This window comes from Oncorhynchus keta, chromosome 14, assembly GCF_023373465.1.
Source record: "Oncorhynchus keta strain PuntledgeMale-10-30-2019 chromosome 14, Oket_V2, whole genome shotgun sequence".
Lineage (NCBI taxonomy): Eukaryota > Metazoa > Chordata > Actinopteri > Salmoniformes > Salmonidae > Oncorhynchus > Oncorhynchus keta.
In genome coordinates, this window is record NC_068434.1 from 28,074,838 (window position 1) to 28,093,609 (window position 18,772).

General features: G+C 43.7%; 1 protein-coding gene across 1 annotated transcript in view; it reads right to left on the reverse strand.

Annotated features, from left to right (window-relative positions):
* Window positions 1-17,265, reverse strand: part of LOC118393138 (transmembrane protein 132C-like) — a 220,518-nt gene extending 203,253 nt beyond the window's left edge. Inside the window, exon 1 of the mRNA XM_052461454.1 lies at window positions 16,230-17,265. Within this exon, the coding sequence (XP_052317414.1) occupies window positions 16,230-16,305 (76 nt within the window). The 5' untranslated portion in view covers window positions 16,306-17,265. The remainder of the gene's footprint in view (window positions 1-16,229) is intronic.
* Window positions 17,266-18,772: the final 1,507 nt, after the last annotated feature.

Consider the following 18,772-nt stretch of genomic DNA (forward strand, 5'->3'; position numbering starts at 1 on the left):
GATTGTTCCTGTCTCTGTGTAGTTTCACCAGATAGGCTGTAATTAGGTTTCACGTTCCGTTTGTTGTTTTTGTATTTGTATAAGTATTTTTTCATGTATCGCAATCTCTTCATTAAAGACATGAGTAACCACCACGCTGCATTTCGGTCCGACTCTCTTTCAACAAACGAAGAACGCCGTTACAAGAGTCTTCTTGGGGATGACGCTACAAGCGTGGCACAGCTATATTTGAGGAGTTTCCCCCATTCTTCTCTGCAGATCCTCTCAAGCTCTGTCAGGTTAGATGGGGAGCGTCGTTACACAGCTATTATCAGGTCTCTCCAGAGATGTTCAATCGTGTTCAAGTCCAGAATCTGGCTGGGCCACTCAAGGACATTCAGAGACTTGTCCCAAAGCCACTCCTGTGTTGTCTTGGCTGTGTGGTTAGGGTTGCTGTTGGAAGGTGAACCTTCGCGCCAGTCTGAGGTCCTGAGCGCTGCGGAGCAGGTTTTCATCAAGGATCTCTCTGTACTTTGCTCTGTTCATCTTTCCCTCAATCCTGACTAGTCTCCCAGTCCCTGCTGCTGAAAAACATCCCCACAGCATGGTGCTGCTACCACCATGCTTCTCTGTAGGGACGGTGCCAGGTTTCCTCCAGACATGACACTTGACATTCAGGCCAAAGAATTCAATCTTGGTTTCATCAGACCAGAGAATCTTGTTTTCATGGTCTGAGAGTCCTTTAGGTGCCTTTTGACAGACTCCAAGCAGGCTGTCATGGCCTTTCACTGAGGAGTGGCTTATGTCTGGCCACTCTAAAATAAAGTCATTATTGGTGGAGTTCTGTAGATATGGTTGTCCTTCTGTAAGTTTGACCCATCTTAACAGACAAACTCTGGAGCTCTGTCAGAATGGCCATCAGGGTTCTTGGTCACTTCTCTGACCAAGCCCTTCTCCCCCGATTGCTCAGTTTGGCCGAACGGCCAGCTCTAGGAAAATTCTTGGTGGTTTCAAACACCTTCCATTTAAGAACAATGAAGGCCACTGTGTTCTTGGAGACCTTCAATGCTGCAGACATTTTTTGGTACCCTTTTCCAGATCTGTGCCTTGACACAATCCTGTCTCAGAGCTCTACGGACAGTTCCTTCAACCTCATGGCTTGCTTTTAGCTCTGACATGCATTGTCAACTGTGGGACCTTATATAGACAGGTTTGTGCCTTTCCAAATCATATCCAATCAATTGAATTTACCACAGGTGGACTCGAATCAAGTTGTAGAAACATCTCTTTGGATGATCAATGGAAACAGGAAGCATCTGAGCTCAATTTTAAGTCTCATAGCAAAGGGTCTGAATACTTATGTTAATAAGGTAAAAACCTATTTTCACTTTGTCATTATGAGGTGTTGTGTGTAGATTGATGAGGAAAAGAATAATGTAATCCATTTTAGAATAAGTCTGAAACGTAACAAAATGTGTAAAGGGGGAAGGGTCTGAATACTTTCCGAATGCACTGTATACATTGAACAAAAATATAAACGCAACGTAAAGTGCTGGTCCCATATTTCATGAGCTGAAATAAAAGCCCCCAGAAATGTTCCATATGCACAAAAAGCATCCCTGTTAGTGAGCATTTTATCCTTTGTTAAGATAATCCATTCACCTGACAGGTGTGATATATCAAGAAGCTGATTAAACAGCATGATCATTACACAGGTGTGCCTTGTGCTGCGGACAATAAAAGACCACTTTAAAATGTGCAGTTTTGTCACACAACACAATGCCACAGATGTCTCAAGATTTGAGGGAACATGCAATTGGCATGCTGACTGCAGGATGTCCACCAGATCTGTTGCCAGGAAATGGACTGTTCTCTACCATAAGCCAGCCTCCAATGTCATTTTAGGGAATTTGTCAGTACATCCAACCGGCCTCACAACCGCAAACCATGCTAGCCCAGGATATCCACTCTCATATGATTCACCCATAGAATGAGGAATTGTTGATTCAGTGTTTGTGCTTTCTCCCTTCTCCAGCCTTGTGAGGTCAAAACAGAGGACCTCCGGCTTGTCAATCTGTCTGGGTTCAAAGCTATGGTTTACCATGCAACATTCACAACTGGGCTCTCATTACTGTGTGGGGTGGGACCACCCAACTCATTACTGACTGTAGAAGGCATACACTCAGAATTGGGATAATCACATTATCACTGGCTACTTACTGCCCAGTTTCTTTATAAAGAAGATGTTCTGTACTCAAGTTGAAGTTTTGCTTGGCTGGTTTCCTACTGTACATAGAACAGATCTCACTGTTGGTGTCTAGGTCCAACGTACAGAAGAAAAAAAACATTCAGCTAAATTTGAAATGTGTCTAATTATGAGGTATTCAAAATGACTGACACAGCAAAGGTATTATGTTTTCATTACTGCATTACTAGAGATGTTATTACAGTTGCAGACAGCCTTGGGGAAAATACTAAACCAGCACAACATGATATTAGATATTAATGCAACATGTTGCGCTTGGAGGCATTTAAGTTAACCTGTACGCTTCATTGCATACACTGTCGGCTTCTTTTACAATCTGTCTGTCTCTAATTTGACTGCCTCTATCCCAATTTTAAGTGAACCATCCAGTTCATTTCATTTTCATGATCAACTACCTATCCATTGTTAGAATATAAAAATGCACAATCTGTGACACTGAAAGATGATTTACATCTTGGTATAAATCGTATGGTGTCTACCCATCAACCCTGCTGAATTTTCAAGGCAAGCTGTATAGATATCTGAATTGTTCTCCCCAAAAATGCATCTCTGCTGGATAGATCCATCTTTGGCATGCACATTTGTTTTGCATCTCTTTTTCGGAATGAAACAATTATGCACGGGTGGATGGACGAAGGTTTACAGACCATCAGAGTGAAGTCTCTGTGAGTAACTGTCAGCATCTATTGGAGGAATCAGAGCTAAATGCATTAGAAGAGGCAATGACAGGTGTATATTCTCAAGGGCCATTTACTTCTTTGTGGTGAGGTGTATAGACTGTCAGGATTATGTTAAGTGTGGAGTCTTGACACCTCTCTGTGATTCAGAGTGAGGCTGTTACTGAGAGCTGGGGATGAGTGAGTCAGAGAGCATTTAGAAACAAAAAGGTTAGCCTAGTGCATTTCTCATTCTCAGGCTGGAGATCTTCCAAGTAGATTTGTAGATTTGCTTATCATGTTGAATATTGATAATGCCAGATATTTGGATCACATTTTATACACAATTAATATTCTTTGTTGACTTCAGCAAATACAAAAGCTCCTTCTACATGGTATCATTATCTGTGATGGAATGCACCTTTTTTAAAATGTATTGTTGGACTTGAATCAAAATGTCAGTCTGTGGTAATGGACAGAAAGGGTATTTGGGCAGGACCTGTACAGGGAGACAACAGCGAAATGGATGGACATGGCTGCTTTATTGGATCAAATCAAATCACATTCTATTTGTCACGTGCCTACTTACAAGCCCTTAACCAACAATGCAGTTTTAAGAAAATAACTGAAAAAAAGAGATAAGAATAACAAATTATTAAAGATAATAGACAGGACACTAATATATCTGCTACTCTTGTGCTTGAAGATTCGATGTCAAACCAAACACGGACCCTCAGATAACCCTTACATTGAAGGTTGTTTTAGTAGGCGATTTTACAAGACTTTAAATCATATCGCCCTCCTCTCCTGCCAAAACAGGCCCCCTCTAGCCTCTGCCATCTCCCTCTGATTTGGATCAAAGTGGTGCAGTGGAGGGGTTTACTCACTGGGCTGGGATATATGAAACCATGACTCACACCATCTATCTGCCCCATACATTCTCTGTCCGTTCACTGGTGGCTGTGTGGTCAATGTTAAAACATCCTCTGCTTTTTATGTGCTGTACACCAGCTTTTATTGAGAATTGCATTATGTGATCTGTTGAAACTACAGAAGAAATAGACTCACCGATTGATTGTGTTTGTGTTCAACTCTAATCAGTCATGTAAATGGCCTGAGGAACAGAATTGTAACTAGGAGTGAGGTTCTGAGTGTAATTGGAAAGCCTGAGTGTTTCTGTGTCTCCAATCAACGTGCCATAATCCTCTGCTCCTAATCAGAGTGGAGGTAATGGCCACTCGGAGCTCAATCAGTACATCTGCCTTTCACACAGGAACTGGTTCGTCTTCATTAACTCCACTGAGTAAATGTTCATATCGTTTACACTTATTTTAAACAAAGAACACCAAAACCACGGCGGCCACACTCAGTCAGAAACCGTGTTTGTGCACTGGACCTGTTCATTTCTAGCCAACGAAATGGTGGCCTACGTGGCTGTTCTACATCCAGAACATTCTCAAACACAAATTTCATCCTGCTACCCTCCCATCCTGTCTTAGCTGTTTGATCCTACACAGCAGTTGCCCTGTCCTTGGTGTGCCAGGGGCCTGTGACTCCTGGGCAGTCCTGTCATGGCCGTGTGGCATCAGTGAGTCAGGGGCGCCCTGGCAGTCACAGCGTCCAGCGCAACACAGAGCTCTGTGGGCTCCGTGCAGAAGAGGTTGATTTGGCACGGAGCACGACCTTCCCCTCTACACCACTATCTGCTCCTGCATTCTCTCCTCCTCTCCTCACCCCAGGGCCCCCTCTAACACAAATGTGATGGGGCCTCTACAGAACACTGAGAATGAATGAACCCAAGGATAACAGACGATTAGCCAGAGAAAATGATTACAATGTGATTCAAATTGGATGCAAAATGTATGAAGATGTTAATGTATCGCTGAATAATTTAGTGCATCACTGTCTGCTTCTTTTACGATCTGTCTGCCGCTAATTTGAAAGCCTCAATCACAATTTTAAGTGCACCAGACAGTTAATTTCATTTTCATGCTCAACTACCTATCCATTGTTAGAATATAAAATGGATCATCTGTGACACAATATGTAGAATCTATGAGAATAGAAAGGTTCAGAACATTTGTGAAACATCACAACAGTTTAAAATAAATGGCAAATTGAAATCAAAACTGGATGATGTTCAGAGATAGATGGGAGGGGTTGGGTGGCGCTGAAGGATGGTACTAAAAACAAACCAAATATATAAAACCCTATGATGTCTACCCAAGGCAACCCTTTTGAATGGAATTCGAACCCATTCCGTCTCTCTCTCTCGCCCTCTGAGTTGCGTACAAATCCTCAACCCCAGCAAAAATCTCACTCAAAATACTTCAGAAACAAAACAACAGTCCTCTTGCCATTACTACCATCATCACCCACTACTGGCAGTGATCCACAGACAGAGGCCTTAGAGTGGTGCTGTGCTGCTATGGTTACTAATCCTTCAGTTACAATGTCAGTGAAAAAGTAACCAAACACTTGAAACAATAACAGCAACGTCCCTGCTCTGCCATGATGATACATTCCCATGTCTTATGTATCCTTTTGTACACCAAATCCGAGAGCACCAGAGATTGGGAAGTGAAAAAGGTCTAGGCTATTTATCTAAAAGCATGCATGTTTCTTGATCTGGTTACCCAGACTAGGATGTAGATATACCATACAAGCATTCACAGACTCCCAAAATGTCTCTACACAATGGTCTCATCTCATGGAAGCCTGATGAACACCATTTAGATTTGTGAATGCAAGTATATTTTGGTGAAAGTGAATTAGCCTATTTAATTATGTACTGACATTCAGAATGCTGTTAGAGCTGTGTCTGCCTCCAATTATTAGCAAGGATCAGAAAAATGTAATTAAAAGACACAGCCTCCTCCAGCTGAGCATGATGTGCTTGGTTTGGTCTGCCCGTCCCCGGCTGTGCATGATGTGCTTGGTTTGGTCTGCCCGTCCCTGGCTGTGCATGATGTGCTTGGTTTGGTCTGCCCGTCCCGTCCCGGCTGTGCATGATGTGCTTGGTTTGGTCTGCCCGTCCCCGGCTGTGCATGATGTGCTTGGTTTGGTCTGCCCGTCCCCGGCTGTGCATGATGTGCTTGGTTTGGTCTGCCCGTCCCCGTCCCGGCTGTGCATGATGTGCTTGGTTTGGTCTGCCCGTCCCCGGCTGTGCATGATGTGCTTGGTTTGGTCTGCCCGTCCCTGGCTGTGCATGGTGTGCTTGGTTTGGTCTGCCCGTCCCCGGCTGTGCATGGTGTGCTTGGTTTGGTCTGGCCAGCCCCGGCTGTGCATGGTGTGCTTGGTTTGGCCTGCTCAGCCCCGGCTGTGCATGATGTGCTTGGTTTGGTCTGCCCAGCCCCAGCTGTGCATGGTGTGCTTGGTTTGGTCTGGCCAGCCCCGGCTGTGCATGGTGTGCTTGGTTTGGTCTGCTCAGCCCCGGCTGTGCATGATGTGCTTGGTTTGGTCTGCCCAGCCCCAGCTGTGCATGGTGTGCTTGGTTTGGTCTGGCCAGCCCCGGCTGTGCATGGTGTGCTTGGTTTGGTCTGCCCAGCCCCGGCTGTGCATGATGTGCTTGGTTTGGTCTGCTCAGCCCCGGCTGTGCATGATGTGCTTGGTTTGGTCTGCTCAGCCCCGGCTGTGCATGGTGTGCTTGGTTTGGTCTGCCCGTCCCCGGCTGTGCATGGTGTACTTGGTTTGGTCTGCCCAGCCCCGGCTGTGCATGGTGTGCTTGGTTTGGTCTGCTCAGCCCCGGCTGTGCATGGTGTGCTTGGTTTGGTCTGCCCAGCCCCGGCTGTGCATGGTGTGTCTGTTTTCGCCTGGCCTCTGTGTGTAGCAGAGGAGTCTGCTGAGGGGAGAATGGCTCATAATAATGTCCGGAACGCAGCAAATGGAATGCCATCAAACACCTGGAAACCATGGTTTAATGTAATTTATACCATTCCACTGATTCCACTCCATTCATTACCACGAGCCCATTCTCCCCAATTAAGGTGCCACCAACATCCTGTGGTGTGTGGGTTGTGTTTAATTTAGATTGCTCCATAGCATGCATCTCCAAGCTTATCTATTGGGAGTTGTGCACTCTCGCGACATCAGTCAGTTCTTCCATGGCCTGCATACTCACCAGACATGTCACCCATTGAGCATGTTTTGTATGCTCTGGATTGATGTGTACGACAGTGTGTTCCATTTCCAGGCAGTATCCTGCAACATCGCACAGCTATTGAAGAGGAGTGGGACAACATTCCACAGGCTACAAACTACAGCCTGCATGAGGCAAATGGTTGTCACACCAGATACTGACTGGTTTTCTGATCCACACTCCTACCTTTTTTTAAGTATCTGTGACCAACTGATGCATATCTGTTTTCCCAGTCATGTGAAATCCATAGATTCGGGCCTAAAGACTTCATTTCAATTAACTGATTACCTTAAATTAACTGTAACTCTGTAAAATCTTTGAAATTGTTCCATGTTACGTTTCTATTTGTGTGTCGTACAGACATACACAAATATTATATATACAGTACTAGTCAAAAGTTTGAACACACCTACTCATTCCAGAGATTCTTTATTTTTACTATTTTCTACATAGTAGAATAATAGTGAAGACAGCAAAACTATGAAATAACAGTCATGGAATCATGTAGTGACCAAAAAAAGTGTTAAACAAATCTAAATATATGTTAGATTTTAGAATCTTCAAAGTAGCTATCCTTTGCCTTGATGACAGCTTTGCACACTCTTGGCATTCTCTCAAACTGCTTCATGAGGTAGTCACCTGGAATGCATTTCAATTAACAGGTGTGCCTTCTTAAAAGTTAATTTGTGGATTTATTTTCTTCTTAATGTGTTTGTGCCAATCAGTTGTATAAGGGTGGTATATAGAAGATAGCCCTATTTGGCTAAAAACAAAGTCCATATTACAGCAAGAACAGCTCAAATAAGCAAAGAGAAATGACATTCCATCATTACTTTAAGACATGACAGTCAGTCAATTCTGAAAATGTCAAGAACTTTGAACGTTTCTTCAAGTGCAGTCGCAAAAACCATCAAGTGCTATGATGAAACTGGCTCTCATGAGGACCGCCACAGGAAAGGAAGACCCAGAGTTACCTCTGCTGCAGAGGTTAAATTCATTAGCGTTAACTGCACCTCGGATTGCAGCCCAAATAAATGCTTCACAGAGTTCAAGTAACAGACATCTCAACATCAACTGTTCAGAGGAGATGGCATGAATCAGGCTCTCTTCAAAGGGGTGACACTAGACCCAAACTGCTACAGACCGATATCTATCCTACCCTGTCTTTCTAAGGTCTTCGAAAGCCAAGTTAACAAACAGATTACTGACCATTTCGAATCCCACCATACCTTCTCCGCTATGCAATCTGGTTTCAGAGCTGGTCATGGGTGCACCTCAGCCACGCTCAAGGTTCTAAACGTCATCATAACCGCCATCGATAAGAGACATTACTGTGCAGACGTATTCATCGACCTGGCCAAGGCTTTCGACTCTGTCAATCACAACATTCTTATTGGCAGACTCGACAGCCTTGGTTTCTCAAATGATTGCATCGCCTGGTTTACCAACTACTTCTCTGATAGAGTTCAGTGTGTCAAATCGGAGGGACTGTTGTCCGGACCTCTGACAGTCTCTATGGGTGTGCCACAGGGTTCAAGTCTCGGTCCTACTCTCTTTTCTGTATACATCAATGATGTTGCTCTTGCTGCTGGTGATTCTCTGATCCACAGACGACACCATTCTGTATAGTTCTGGCCCCTCCTTGGACACTGTGCTAACTAACCTCCAGACGAGCTTCAATGGCATACAACTCTCCTTCCGTGGCCTCTAACTGCTCTTAAACGCAAGTAAAACTAAATGCATGCTATTCAATCAATCACTGCCCGCACCTGCTCGCCCGTCCAGCATCACTACTCTGGACGGCTCTGATTTAGAACATGTGGACAACTACAAATACCTGGGTGTCTGGTTAGACTGTAAACTCTCCTTCCAGACTCACATTAAGCATCTCCAATCCAAAATTAAATCTAGAATCGGCTTCCTATATCGCAACAAAGCATCCTTCACTCATGCTGCCAAACATACCCTCGGAAAACTGACCATCCTACCGATCCACGACTTCGGTGATGTCATCTATAAAATAGCTTCCAACACTCTACTCAACAAACTGGATGCACTCTATCACAGTGCCATCCGTTTTGTCAACAAAGCCCCATACACTACCCACCATTGCGACCTGTGCGCTCTCGTTGGTTGGCCCTCGCTTCATACTCGTTGCCAAATCCACTGGCTACAGGTTATCTACAAGTATCTGCTAGGTAAAGCCCCGCCTTATCTCAGCTCACTGGTCACCATAGCACAACCCACTCGTAGCACGCGCTCCAGCAGGTAGATCTCACTGGTCACCCCCAAAGCCAATTCCTCTTTGGTTGTCTTTCCTTCCAGTTCTCTTCTGCCCATGACTGGAACGGATTGCAAAAATCTCTGAAGCTGGAGACTCACATCTGCCTCACTAACTTTAAGCACCAGCTGTCAGAGCAGCTTACAGATCACTGCACCTGTACATAGCCCATCTGTAAACAGTCCATCTATCTATCTACCTACCTCATCCCCATACTGGTATTTATTAATTTATTTATTTTGCTCCTTTGCACCCCAGTAGCTCTACCTGCACATTCATCTTCTGCCGATCTACCATTCCAGTGTTTAATTGCTATATTGTAATTATTTCCTTAACTTACCTCATTTGCACTCACTGTATATTTTTTTATTAAAAAAAAAAAAAAATTAATTTCACCTTTATTTAACCAGGTAGGCTAGTTGAGAACAAGTTCTCATTTGCAACTGCGACCTGGCCAAGATAAAGCATAGCAGTGTGAACAGACAACACAGAGTTACACATGGAGTAAACAATTTAGCAAGTCAATAACACAGTAGAAAAAAATGGGCAGTCTATATACAATGTGTGCAAAAGGCATGAGGAGGTAGGCGAATAATACAATTTTGCAGATTAACACTGGTGATAAATGATCAGATGGGCATGTACAGGTAGAGATATTGGTGTGCAAAAGAGCAGAAAAGTAAATAAATAAAAACAGTATAAAAACAGTATGGGAATGAGGTAGGTGAAAAAGGGTGAGCTATTTACCAATAGACTATGTACAGCTGCAGCGATCGGTTAGCTGCTCGGATAGCTGATGTTTGAAGTTGGTGAGGGAGATAAAAGTCTCCAACTTCAGCGATTTTTGCAATTCGTTCCAGTCACAGGCAGCAGAGTACTGGAACGAAAGGCGGCCAAATGAGGTGTTGGCTTTAGGGATGATCAGTGAGATACACCTGCTGGAGCGCGTGCTACGGATGGGTGTTGCCATCGTGACCAGTGAACTGAGATAAGGCGGAGCTTTACCTAGCATGGACTTGTAGATGACCTGGAGCCAGTGGGTCTGGCGACGAATATGTAGTGAGGGCCAGCCGACTAGAGCATACAAGTCGCAGTGGTGGGTGGTATAAGGTGCTTTAGTGACAAAACGGATGGCACTGTGATAGACTGCATCCAGTTTGCTGAGTAGAGTGTTGGAAGCCATTTTGTAGATGACATCGCCGAAGTCGAGGATCGGTAGGATAGTCAGTTTTACTAGGGTAAGCTTGGCAGCGTGAGTGAAGGAGGCTTTGTTGCGGAATAGAAAGCCGACTCTGGATTTGATTTTTGATTGGAGATGTTTGATGTGAGTCTGGAAGGAGAGTTTGCAGTCTAGCCAGACACCTAGGTACTTATAGATGTCCACATATTCAAGGTTGGAACCATCCAGGGTGGTGGTGCTAGTCGGGCATGCGGGTGCAGGCAGCGATCGGTTGAAAAGCATGCATTTGGTTTTACTCGCGTTTAGGAGCAGTTGGAGGCCACGGAAGGAGTGCTGTATGGCATTGAAGCTCGTTTGGAGGTTGGATAGCACAGTGTCCAATGACGGGCCGAAAGTATATAGAATGGTGTCGTCTGCGTAGAGGTGGATCAGGGAATCGCCCGCAGCAAGAGCAACATCATTGATATATACAGAGAAAAGAGTCGGCCCGAGAATTGAACCCTGTGGCACCCCATAGAGACTGCCAGAGGACCGGACAGCATGCCCTCCGATTTGACACACTGAACTCTGTCTGCAAAGTAATTGGTGAACCAGGCAAGGCAGTCATCCGAAAAACCGAGGCTGTTGAGTCTGCCGATAAGAATTTGGTGATTGACAGAGTCGAAAGCCTTGGCGAGGTCGATGAAGACGGCTGCACAGTACTGTCTTTTATCGATGGCGGTTATGATATCATTTAGTACCTTGAGTGTGGCTGAGGTGCACCCGTGACCGGCTCGGAAACCAGATTGCACAGCGGAGAAGGTACGGTGGGATTCGAGATGGTCAGTGACCTGTTTGTTGACTTGGCTTTCGAAGACCTTAGATAGGCAGGGCAGGATGGATATAGGTCTATAGCAGTTTGGGTCCAGGGTGTCTCCCCTTTGAAGAGGGGGATGACTGCGGCAGCTTTCAATCCTTGGGGATCTCAGACGATATGAAAGAGAGGTTGAACAGGCTGGTAATAGGGGTTGCGACAATGGCGGCAGATAGTTTCAGAAATAGCGGGTCCAGATTATCAAGCCCAGCTGATTTGTACGGGTCCAGGTTTTGCAGCTCTTTCAGAACATCTGCTATCTGGATTTGGGTAAAGGAGAACCTGGAGAGGCTTGGGTGAGGAACTACGGGGGGCGGAGCTGTTGGCCGAGGTTGGAGTAGCCAGGCGGAAGGCATGGCCAGCCGTTGAGAAGTGCTTATTGAAGTTTTCGATAATCATGGATTTATCGGTGGAGACCGTGTTTCCTAGCCTCAGTGCAGTGGGCAGCTGGGAGGAGGTGCTCTTGTTCTCCATGGACTTCACAGTGTCCCAGAACTTTTTGGAGTTGGAGTTACAGGATGCAAACTTCTGCCTGAAGAAGCTGGCCTTAGCTTTCCTGACTGACTGCGTGTATTGGTTCCTGACTTCCCTGAACAGTTGCATATCACGGGGCTATTCGATGCTATTGCAGTCCGCCACAGGATGTTTTTGTGCTGGTCGAGGGCAGTCAGGTCTGGAGTGAACCAAGGGCTGTATCTGTTCTTGGTTCTGCATTTTTTGAACGGAGCATGCTTATCTAAAATGGTGAGGAAGTTACTTTTAAAGAATGACCAGGCATCCTCAACTGACGGGATGAGGTCAATGTCCTTCCAGGATACACGGGCCAGGTCGATTAGAAAGGCCTGCTCACAGAAGTGTTTTAGGGAGCGTTTGACAGTGATGAGGGGTGGTCGTTTGACTGCGGCTCCGTGGCGGATACAGGCGATGAGGCAGTGATCGCTGAGATCCTGGTTGAAGACAGCGGAGGTATATTTGGAGGGCCAGTTGGTCAGGATGACGTCTATGAGGGTGCCCTTGTTTACAGAGTTAGGGTTGTACCTGGTGGGTTCCTTGATGATTTGAGTGAGATTGAGGGCATCTAGCTTAGATTGTAGGACTGCCGGGGTGTTAAGCATATCCCAGTTTAGGTCACCTAACAGAACAAACTCTGAAGCTAGATGAGGGGCGATCAATTCACAAATGGTGTCCAGGGCGCAGCTGGGAGCTGACGGGGGTCGGTAGCAGGCGGCAACAGTGATAGACTTGTTTCTGGAGAGAGTAATTTTCAAAATTAGTAGTTCAAACTGTTTGGGTATGGACCTGGAAAGTATGACATTACTTTGCAGGCTATCTCTGCAGTAGACTGCGACTCCGCCCCCTTTGGCAGTTCTATCTTGACGGAAGATGTTATAGTTGGGTATGGAAATCTCTGAATTTTTGGTGGCCTTCCTGAGCCAGGATTCAGACACGGCAAGGACATCAGGGTTAGCAGAGTGTGCTAAAGCAGTGAGTAAAACAAACTTAGGGAGGAGGCTTCTGATGTTGACATGCATAAAACCAAGACTTTTTCGATCACAGAAGTCAACAAATGAGGGTACCTGGGGGCATGCAGGGCCTGGGTTTACCTCCACATCACCCGCGGAACAGAGAAGGAGTAGTATGAGGGTGCGGCTAAAGGCTATCAAAACTGGTCGCCTAGAGCGTTGGGGGCAGAGGATAAGAGGAGCAGGTTTCTGGGCATGGTAGAATATATTCAGGGCATAATGCGCAGACAGGGGTATGGTGGGGTGCGGGTACAGCGGAGGTAAGCCCAGGCACTGGGTGATGATGAGAGAGGTTGTATCTCTGGACATGCTGGTTGTAATGGGTGAGGTCACCGCATGTGTGGGGGGTGGGACAAAGGAGGTAACAGGGGTATGCAGAGTGGATCTAGGGGCTCCATTGTGAACTAAAACAATGATAACTAACCTGAACAACAGTATACAAGGCATATTGACATTTGGGAGAGACATACAGCGAGGCATACAGTAATCACAGGTGTTGAATTGGGAAAGCTAGCTAAAAACAGTAGGCGAGGCTAATCAGCTAGCACAACAAACAGCAGGTAAAATGGCGTTGACTAGGCAACTGGGCCGACAGATAAACAAACAAGCAGAATGGGGTACCGTGATTAATGGACAGTCCAGCGTGCGTCAGCTATGTAGCCAAGAAATCAGTGTCCAGGGGCAGCGGTGGATGGGCATATGTGTAACTCTGTGTTGTTGTATGTGTCTAATTGCTACACTTTATCTTGGCCAGGTCGCAGTTGCAAATGAGAACTTGTTCTCGACTAGCTTCGCTGGTTAAATAAAGGTGAAAAAATTATAATAATTTTAAAAAAGGTCAAATTGCTGCAAAGAAACCACTACTAAAGGACACCAATAAGAAGAAGATACATTAGACTGGTAGAAATCTGTCCTTTGGTCTGATGAGTCCAAATTTGCGATTTTTGGTTCCAACCGCTGTGTTATTGTGAGATGCCGAGTAGGTGAACGTATTATTTCTGCATGTGTGGTTCCCACCGTGAAGCATGGAGGAGGAGGTGTGATGGTGTGGGGGTGCTTTGCTGGTGACATTGTCAGTGATTTATTTATAATTCACGGCACACTTAACCAGCATGGCTACCACAGCATTCTGCAGCGATATCCCATCCCATCTGGTTTGCACTTTGAGGGACAATCATGTGTTTTTCAACAGGACAATGACCCAACACACCTCCAGGCTGTGTAAGGGCTATTTGATCAAGAAGGAGAGTGATGGAGTGCTGCATCAGATGACCTGGCCTCCACAGTCATCTGACCTCAACCCAATTGAGATGGTTTCAGATGAGTTGGATCGCAGAGTGGAGGAAAAGCAGACAACAAGTGCTGAGAATAATGTGGGAACTCCTTCAAGAGCTTCCTCATGAAGCTGTTTGAGAGAATGCCAAGAGTGTGCAAAGCTGTCATCAAGGCAATGTAGAAAATAGGAAAAATAAGGAAAAACCCTTGGATGAGTAGGTGTCCAAACTTGGCTGGTACTGTATATTATTATAATTTTTTATAACTCCCCTTGTCTGCACTTCCGGTAATCCCGTACATCCCAGTATGGTACAGAAACGGTATAACGGTATGAAAATCTAGATACCGCCCAACCCTACGTCTGTCACATGTAGCTGGGTTTGAGAATGGAGTGTAGAGAACTGTTGATGCTGACAGAAAATCAGTTGGTTCTTGAGTTTCTGTTGTAAGCACTTAGCCTTAAGAATTATGTTGAAAGAGTCCCATGAGGAAGCTATCCGTGTGAGACGGTAACATTGGTCAACTATAATTGGGTCCTTCTACGAAATGAGTGCCTTTTGTGTTCCTTTGATATTTCAATTATAAATTGTGCACAAATATTGAATTTTAAAAGCCTTTTAAATGTATTGACGTGTCCTTTAATACAGACCACATGTAGAATTCAATCAATCTGAATAAAGACTTGCTAAAGTGCAAAAATGCACACATTTTGACATGCACCCTCGACTTCCAGAATGATTTTAACCCACTTATCCCAAACACTTCACCACATGTCACCATCATCACCATTGTTTTCAACATCATTAGAAAGCCCTAATTATTTTGTTGCTTTGACAAAGTCATTTCTGAAGAGTATGTATTTAAATGTCATTAGTGATTTATTTTAAAGTGAAAAAAGAAAGAAAAACCTGTCCCTCATTTTAAAGGTCAACTCTGAACTGAAATCATTTTAATATGGGGAAACTATTCCTTTTTAAATAATTATTTCATACGAAACATTGAACATCTAAGCTAATAATCCAATCATAGAGTAAAAGCAGGTGAGCTGGTTCTACTATTTTGGGCCTTTTTCTGTTGTTTTGTGGGTGGAAAACTGAGTTGGTCAAGCATAACACGTCAATCCTGTTACCCATACATAGACAGGCTAGAAATGTTTTAACAATTTCATATTTTTTTTAAAGCGTACATTTGATTGCCCCTCCCTGTTGCACATAAACAAGCTTCCAGTTCCCCTGTCAGAAGAGGATTTATGACTGATTTAAAGGAGTAGTTCACTACTTTACAACATTATGTTAGATGGTTCCCTTCCCTGACAGTAGGCTGTGGGCCAGTAATCCATGGTTCGGTTTTCTTTAAACAGCCACTACAATCTTTAGCTAACTTTAGCCGCTAAAAAGCTATGGAAATGACAGGGCATGACATCCCCTGTAACCGCCCAAAATAATCAACTCAAATCAACTCATGTTGTTTTTTTAAATGGCCAAATTAAATGTTCACTATTCCTACCATAGATGTTTAGCTGGCGGTGGCTATATTTAGCTAAAGTTTGCAGTGGTTGTTTAAAGAAAACCGAACAATGGGTTAAAATGTATCCTGGCTCAGACTAATTTCAGGGTGAGGAACCTTATATTAACATGTTGTAAAATAATTAACAACTGCTTTAAGATGAAATGATCAACCCTGTTAAGGCCAACCCTGTTATTTTATTTGGCACTTAATAGGCACTTACTATTGTCTTTTTTTTTAAATTTAAAACCTCTTGAGGTTGGAAAGCATGTTCTTTACTAAGTTGAACATGTCTCTTTATGATAGAATGTTCAAATTAAGTGAAATCTAATGGGTTTTTTTTTCCACCAAGTTACACATCTCAAAAGGCACAGTATTGGTGGTACGACCCAATTCACTAGATGAACACACCATAAAATGATGTTTATAATAAGAGAACACAATTGTAAAGCTTAAGCATCCCAGAATGAATAAAATATTAAATTATTCAAATATCAAATTCATAGAGCTAAGATGAGTTGCATGTGTGCATTGGTCACAAAACACATGGTTTAAAATAATGTTACACTTACCCCCTAAAAGTACCATGATTGATTGTAGAGCATGGAGATGCAACATGTTTCTGTTTGCCTCTTGAAAAAAATCCATTTAGATTTAGTGATAATGGATAAGTCAAAAGGGATTCAAATCATAGACTTGGCTGCATCAAAACTGACCTCTGGATTTTTACAAATGTCCACTGACCATCCAAATGGATAGTTTATTAAGTTCCAAAAAGTCATGCCCGTTTCTATAATCCAATGTGAACAGCCTTCAGCAAAAGGTGACCATTTCTGAATATAGAATGTAAATGAAAACGTGGAAATATGTAGTAAATATTAAGTCGTAGAAATAGTTGTTAAAAGTTGCAGTTTACATGCACATTGCTTTCCAGATAACTGAATAACGCACGGTGACTTTAGCGTTACCTATCAACAAAATAGTATTAGTAGCCTATTGGTTTTCTTCTGCTACATGGGATCATGAAAAATAACCATGGAAGCCGTTGTCACAAAAATACAATTTTTACATAGGGATTATATGACTGGATTTTAAATCCGCTGTCTTCACCAGGTTGTCATCCCTGTCTCCTCTGCATCGTTTGCAGACCGATGTGAAGTTTCTTGGCGATGCTTAATAGCTCTTATCGTCGAACCTCAAGAATTTCACTGAGAATCAATTATACTTTGGCTGCAAAAGACTCACGGTGTGATAGAAATTCACAAGAAAGTGTTTTCATATAGTTCTTCAGATGTCCTGTCACCTTCGAAAAATAAATGTTTCAAATCACGCGTCGGCTAACTCCAATATATGTTATTTACAGCGGGAACAAAGATGAATTCCATGTCGGATACAGTACAACATAGCGGTCAGTTAGTTGTTGTTTTATATCCGTTTTTTATCAAACTTCGGCACTCCATGTGGCCGCTGACTATGCAGTATGAAATACTTATTTGCATTTGTATCCGCTTGTATCCATGTGCCCCGCTGCAGCTATACCCAAGCTATAAAGACCTGACACTCCGCCCTCTTAAATCCATCCTCCTGGCATAATGCACATCGTCAACATCCTTTGTATAAAAATAAGAGGGAATTGAACACAAATCACAACTTGTATTGGAAAATGCTGGTCTAGGGGGCGTGTAGTGTGGAGTAAAGGCGGACCGACTGCTCAGCACCCCACGCACGCACTTAAAATGTTGAACATTTGGCCTCCCGAGTGAGGCAGCGGTAGAAGGCACTGCATCTCACTGCTAGAGGTGTCACTACAGACCCTGGTTCAATCCCGGACTGTAATCACAACCGGCAGTGATCAGGCGTCCCATAGATATATGTGCATTTTACGCAAAGCATATTGTGCATTTTACGCAAAGCATTTAGAAACTTTAGCGCACTCACAAATGGTCCTGCTATTAAATTTTCCAAACAATCTGGATACACATAACTCTGCTACTGCTGCTTAGGTTATAGGAAACATATATTTTTGTAGTTGGATAGCCTATAGGCACAGGCTACCTGGGTAAGAATCTAACATGGGGCAAAACGCCCAAATCGCAACAATTACGTGTGGTTTTGTATTCTCTCTGTCTTATGTCGACTTTGGGCTGCAGAACTATCTCTTCAAATCTGACCTCTCGAGAGCCTTGAAAAATATGTGAGAATTACTTTGACATTTATAAATGACAACTTGACAACTGGCTAGGCTACAGGTTTGTCTTGTTTCTTCTTCACGCAGTAGCCAAGCTCTAGCCTAGAGTGCAGATATTTAGGAAACGGGTTGTTACCATATCTAACACATTTCTTACAAACTAATGTTCAAAAGGAAATTTACCATGTATGTTGCCAAACGGTTCAGGATTCTCGCATTGGGCATATTCAATTGTTCTTCTCAATCTAAAATCCTGTCCACTTCTCAAGATTATGCTGATTGACAGGCAACAGCGACACCATGTGGACTACAATAAATGTTTTTTTTTGTATGTACGGAGCTGAAGACACATTGAAAGTCGCAGACCGAGCCTCTCCATCTAGCCAACTGTAGTCACTATAGTCGGAGACCCAACGTGAGACCGGCCTGTGCATCCTTAGAATATAACTGTTCATAGATGTATTAACTTCGTGCATTTCATGATATAGACCGTTATTACCAGTGCTAACATATTGTCAACTGCAATACCTTAACTACATAACCTTCATTTAAAAAAAAGTCAAGGTAGCCAACATGAATCAATCTAACCCATATATTCTGATCATCACTGCCAGGGCATCTTGCATGATGTGACATTGTCGCTATACTTTGAAGATCAACCTGAATAGGTTAAACTGTATCCTGCCAGCATTCAGAGTGACCGAAATGCCACCAAGACACAAACACATCATAAACCCATCTATTTTGTCATGCTCAAAATCAATTCTACATGACAGGGACTAACCCTCAATCAGTAGTGCCATTGATTCAACAACATGTTCTATCACACACAGACATGAAGTGTGCGTCAGCTTGCTCTCATCAGATGATTAATTACATTTTGAAAACCATACAGTTGAATTCATAATGGGAAGTATGTTGCCTGCT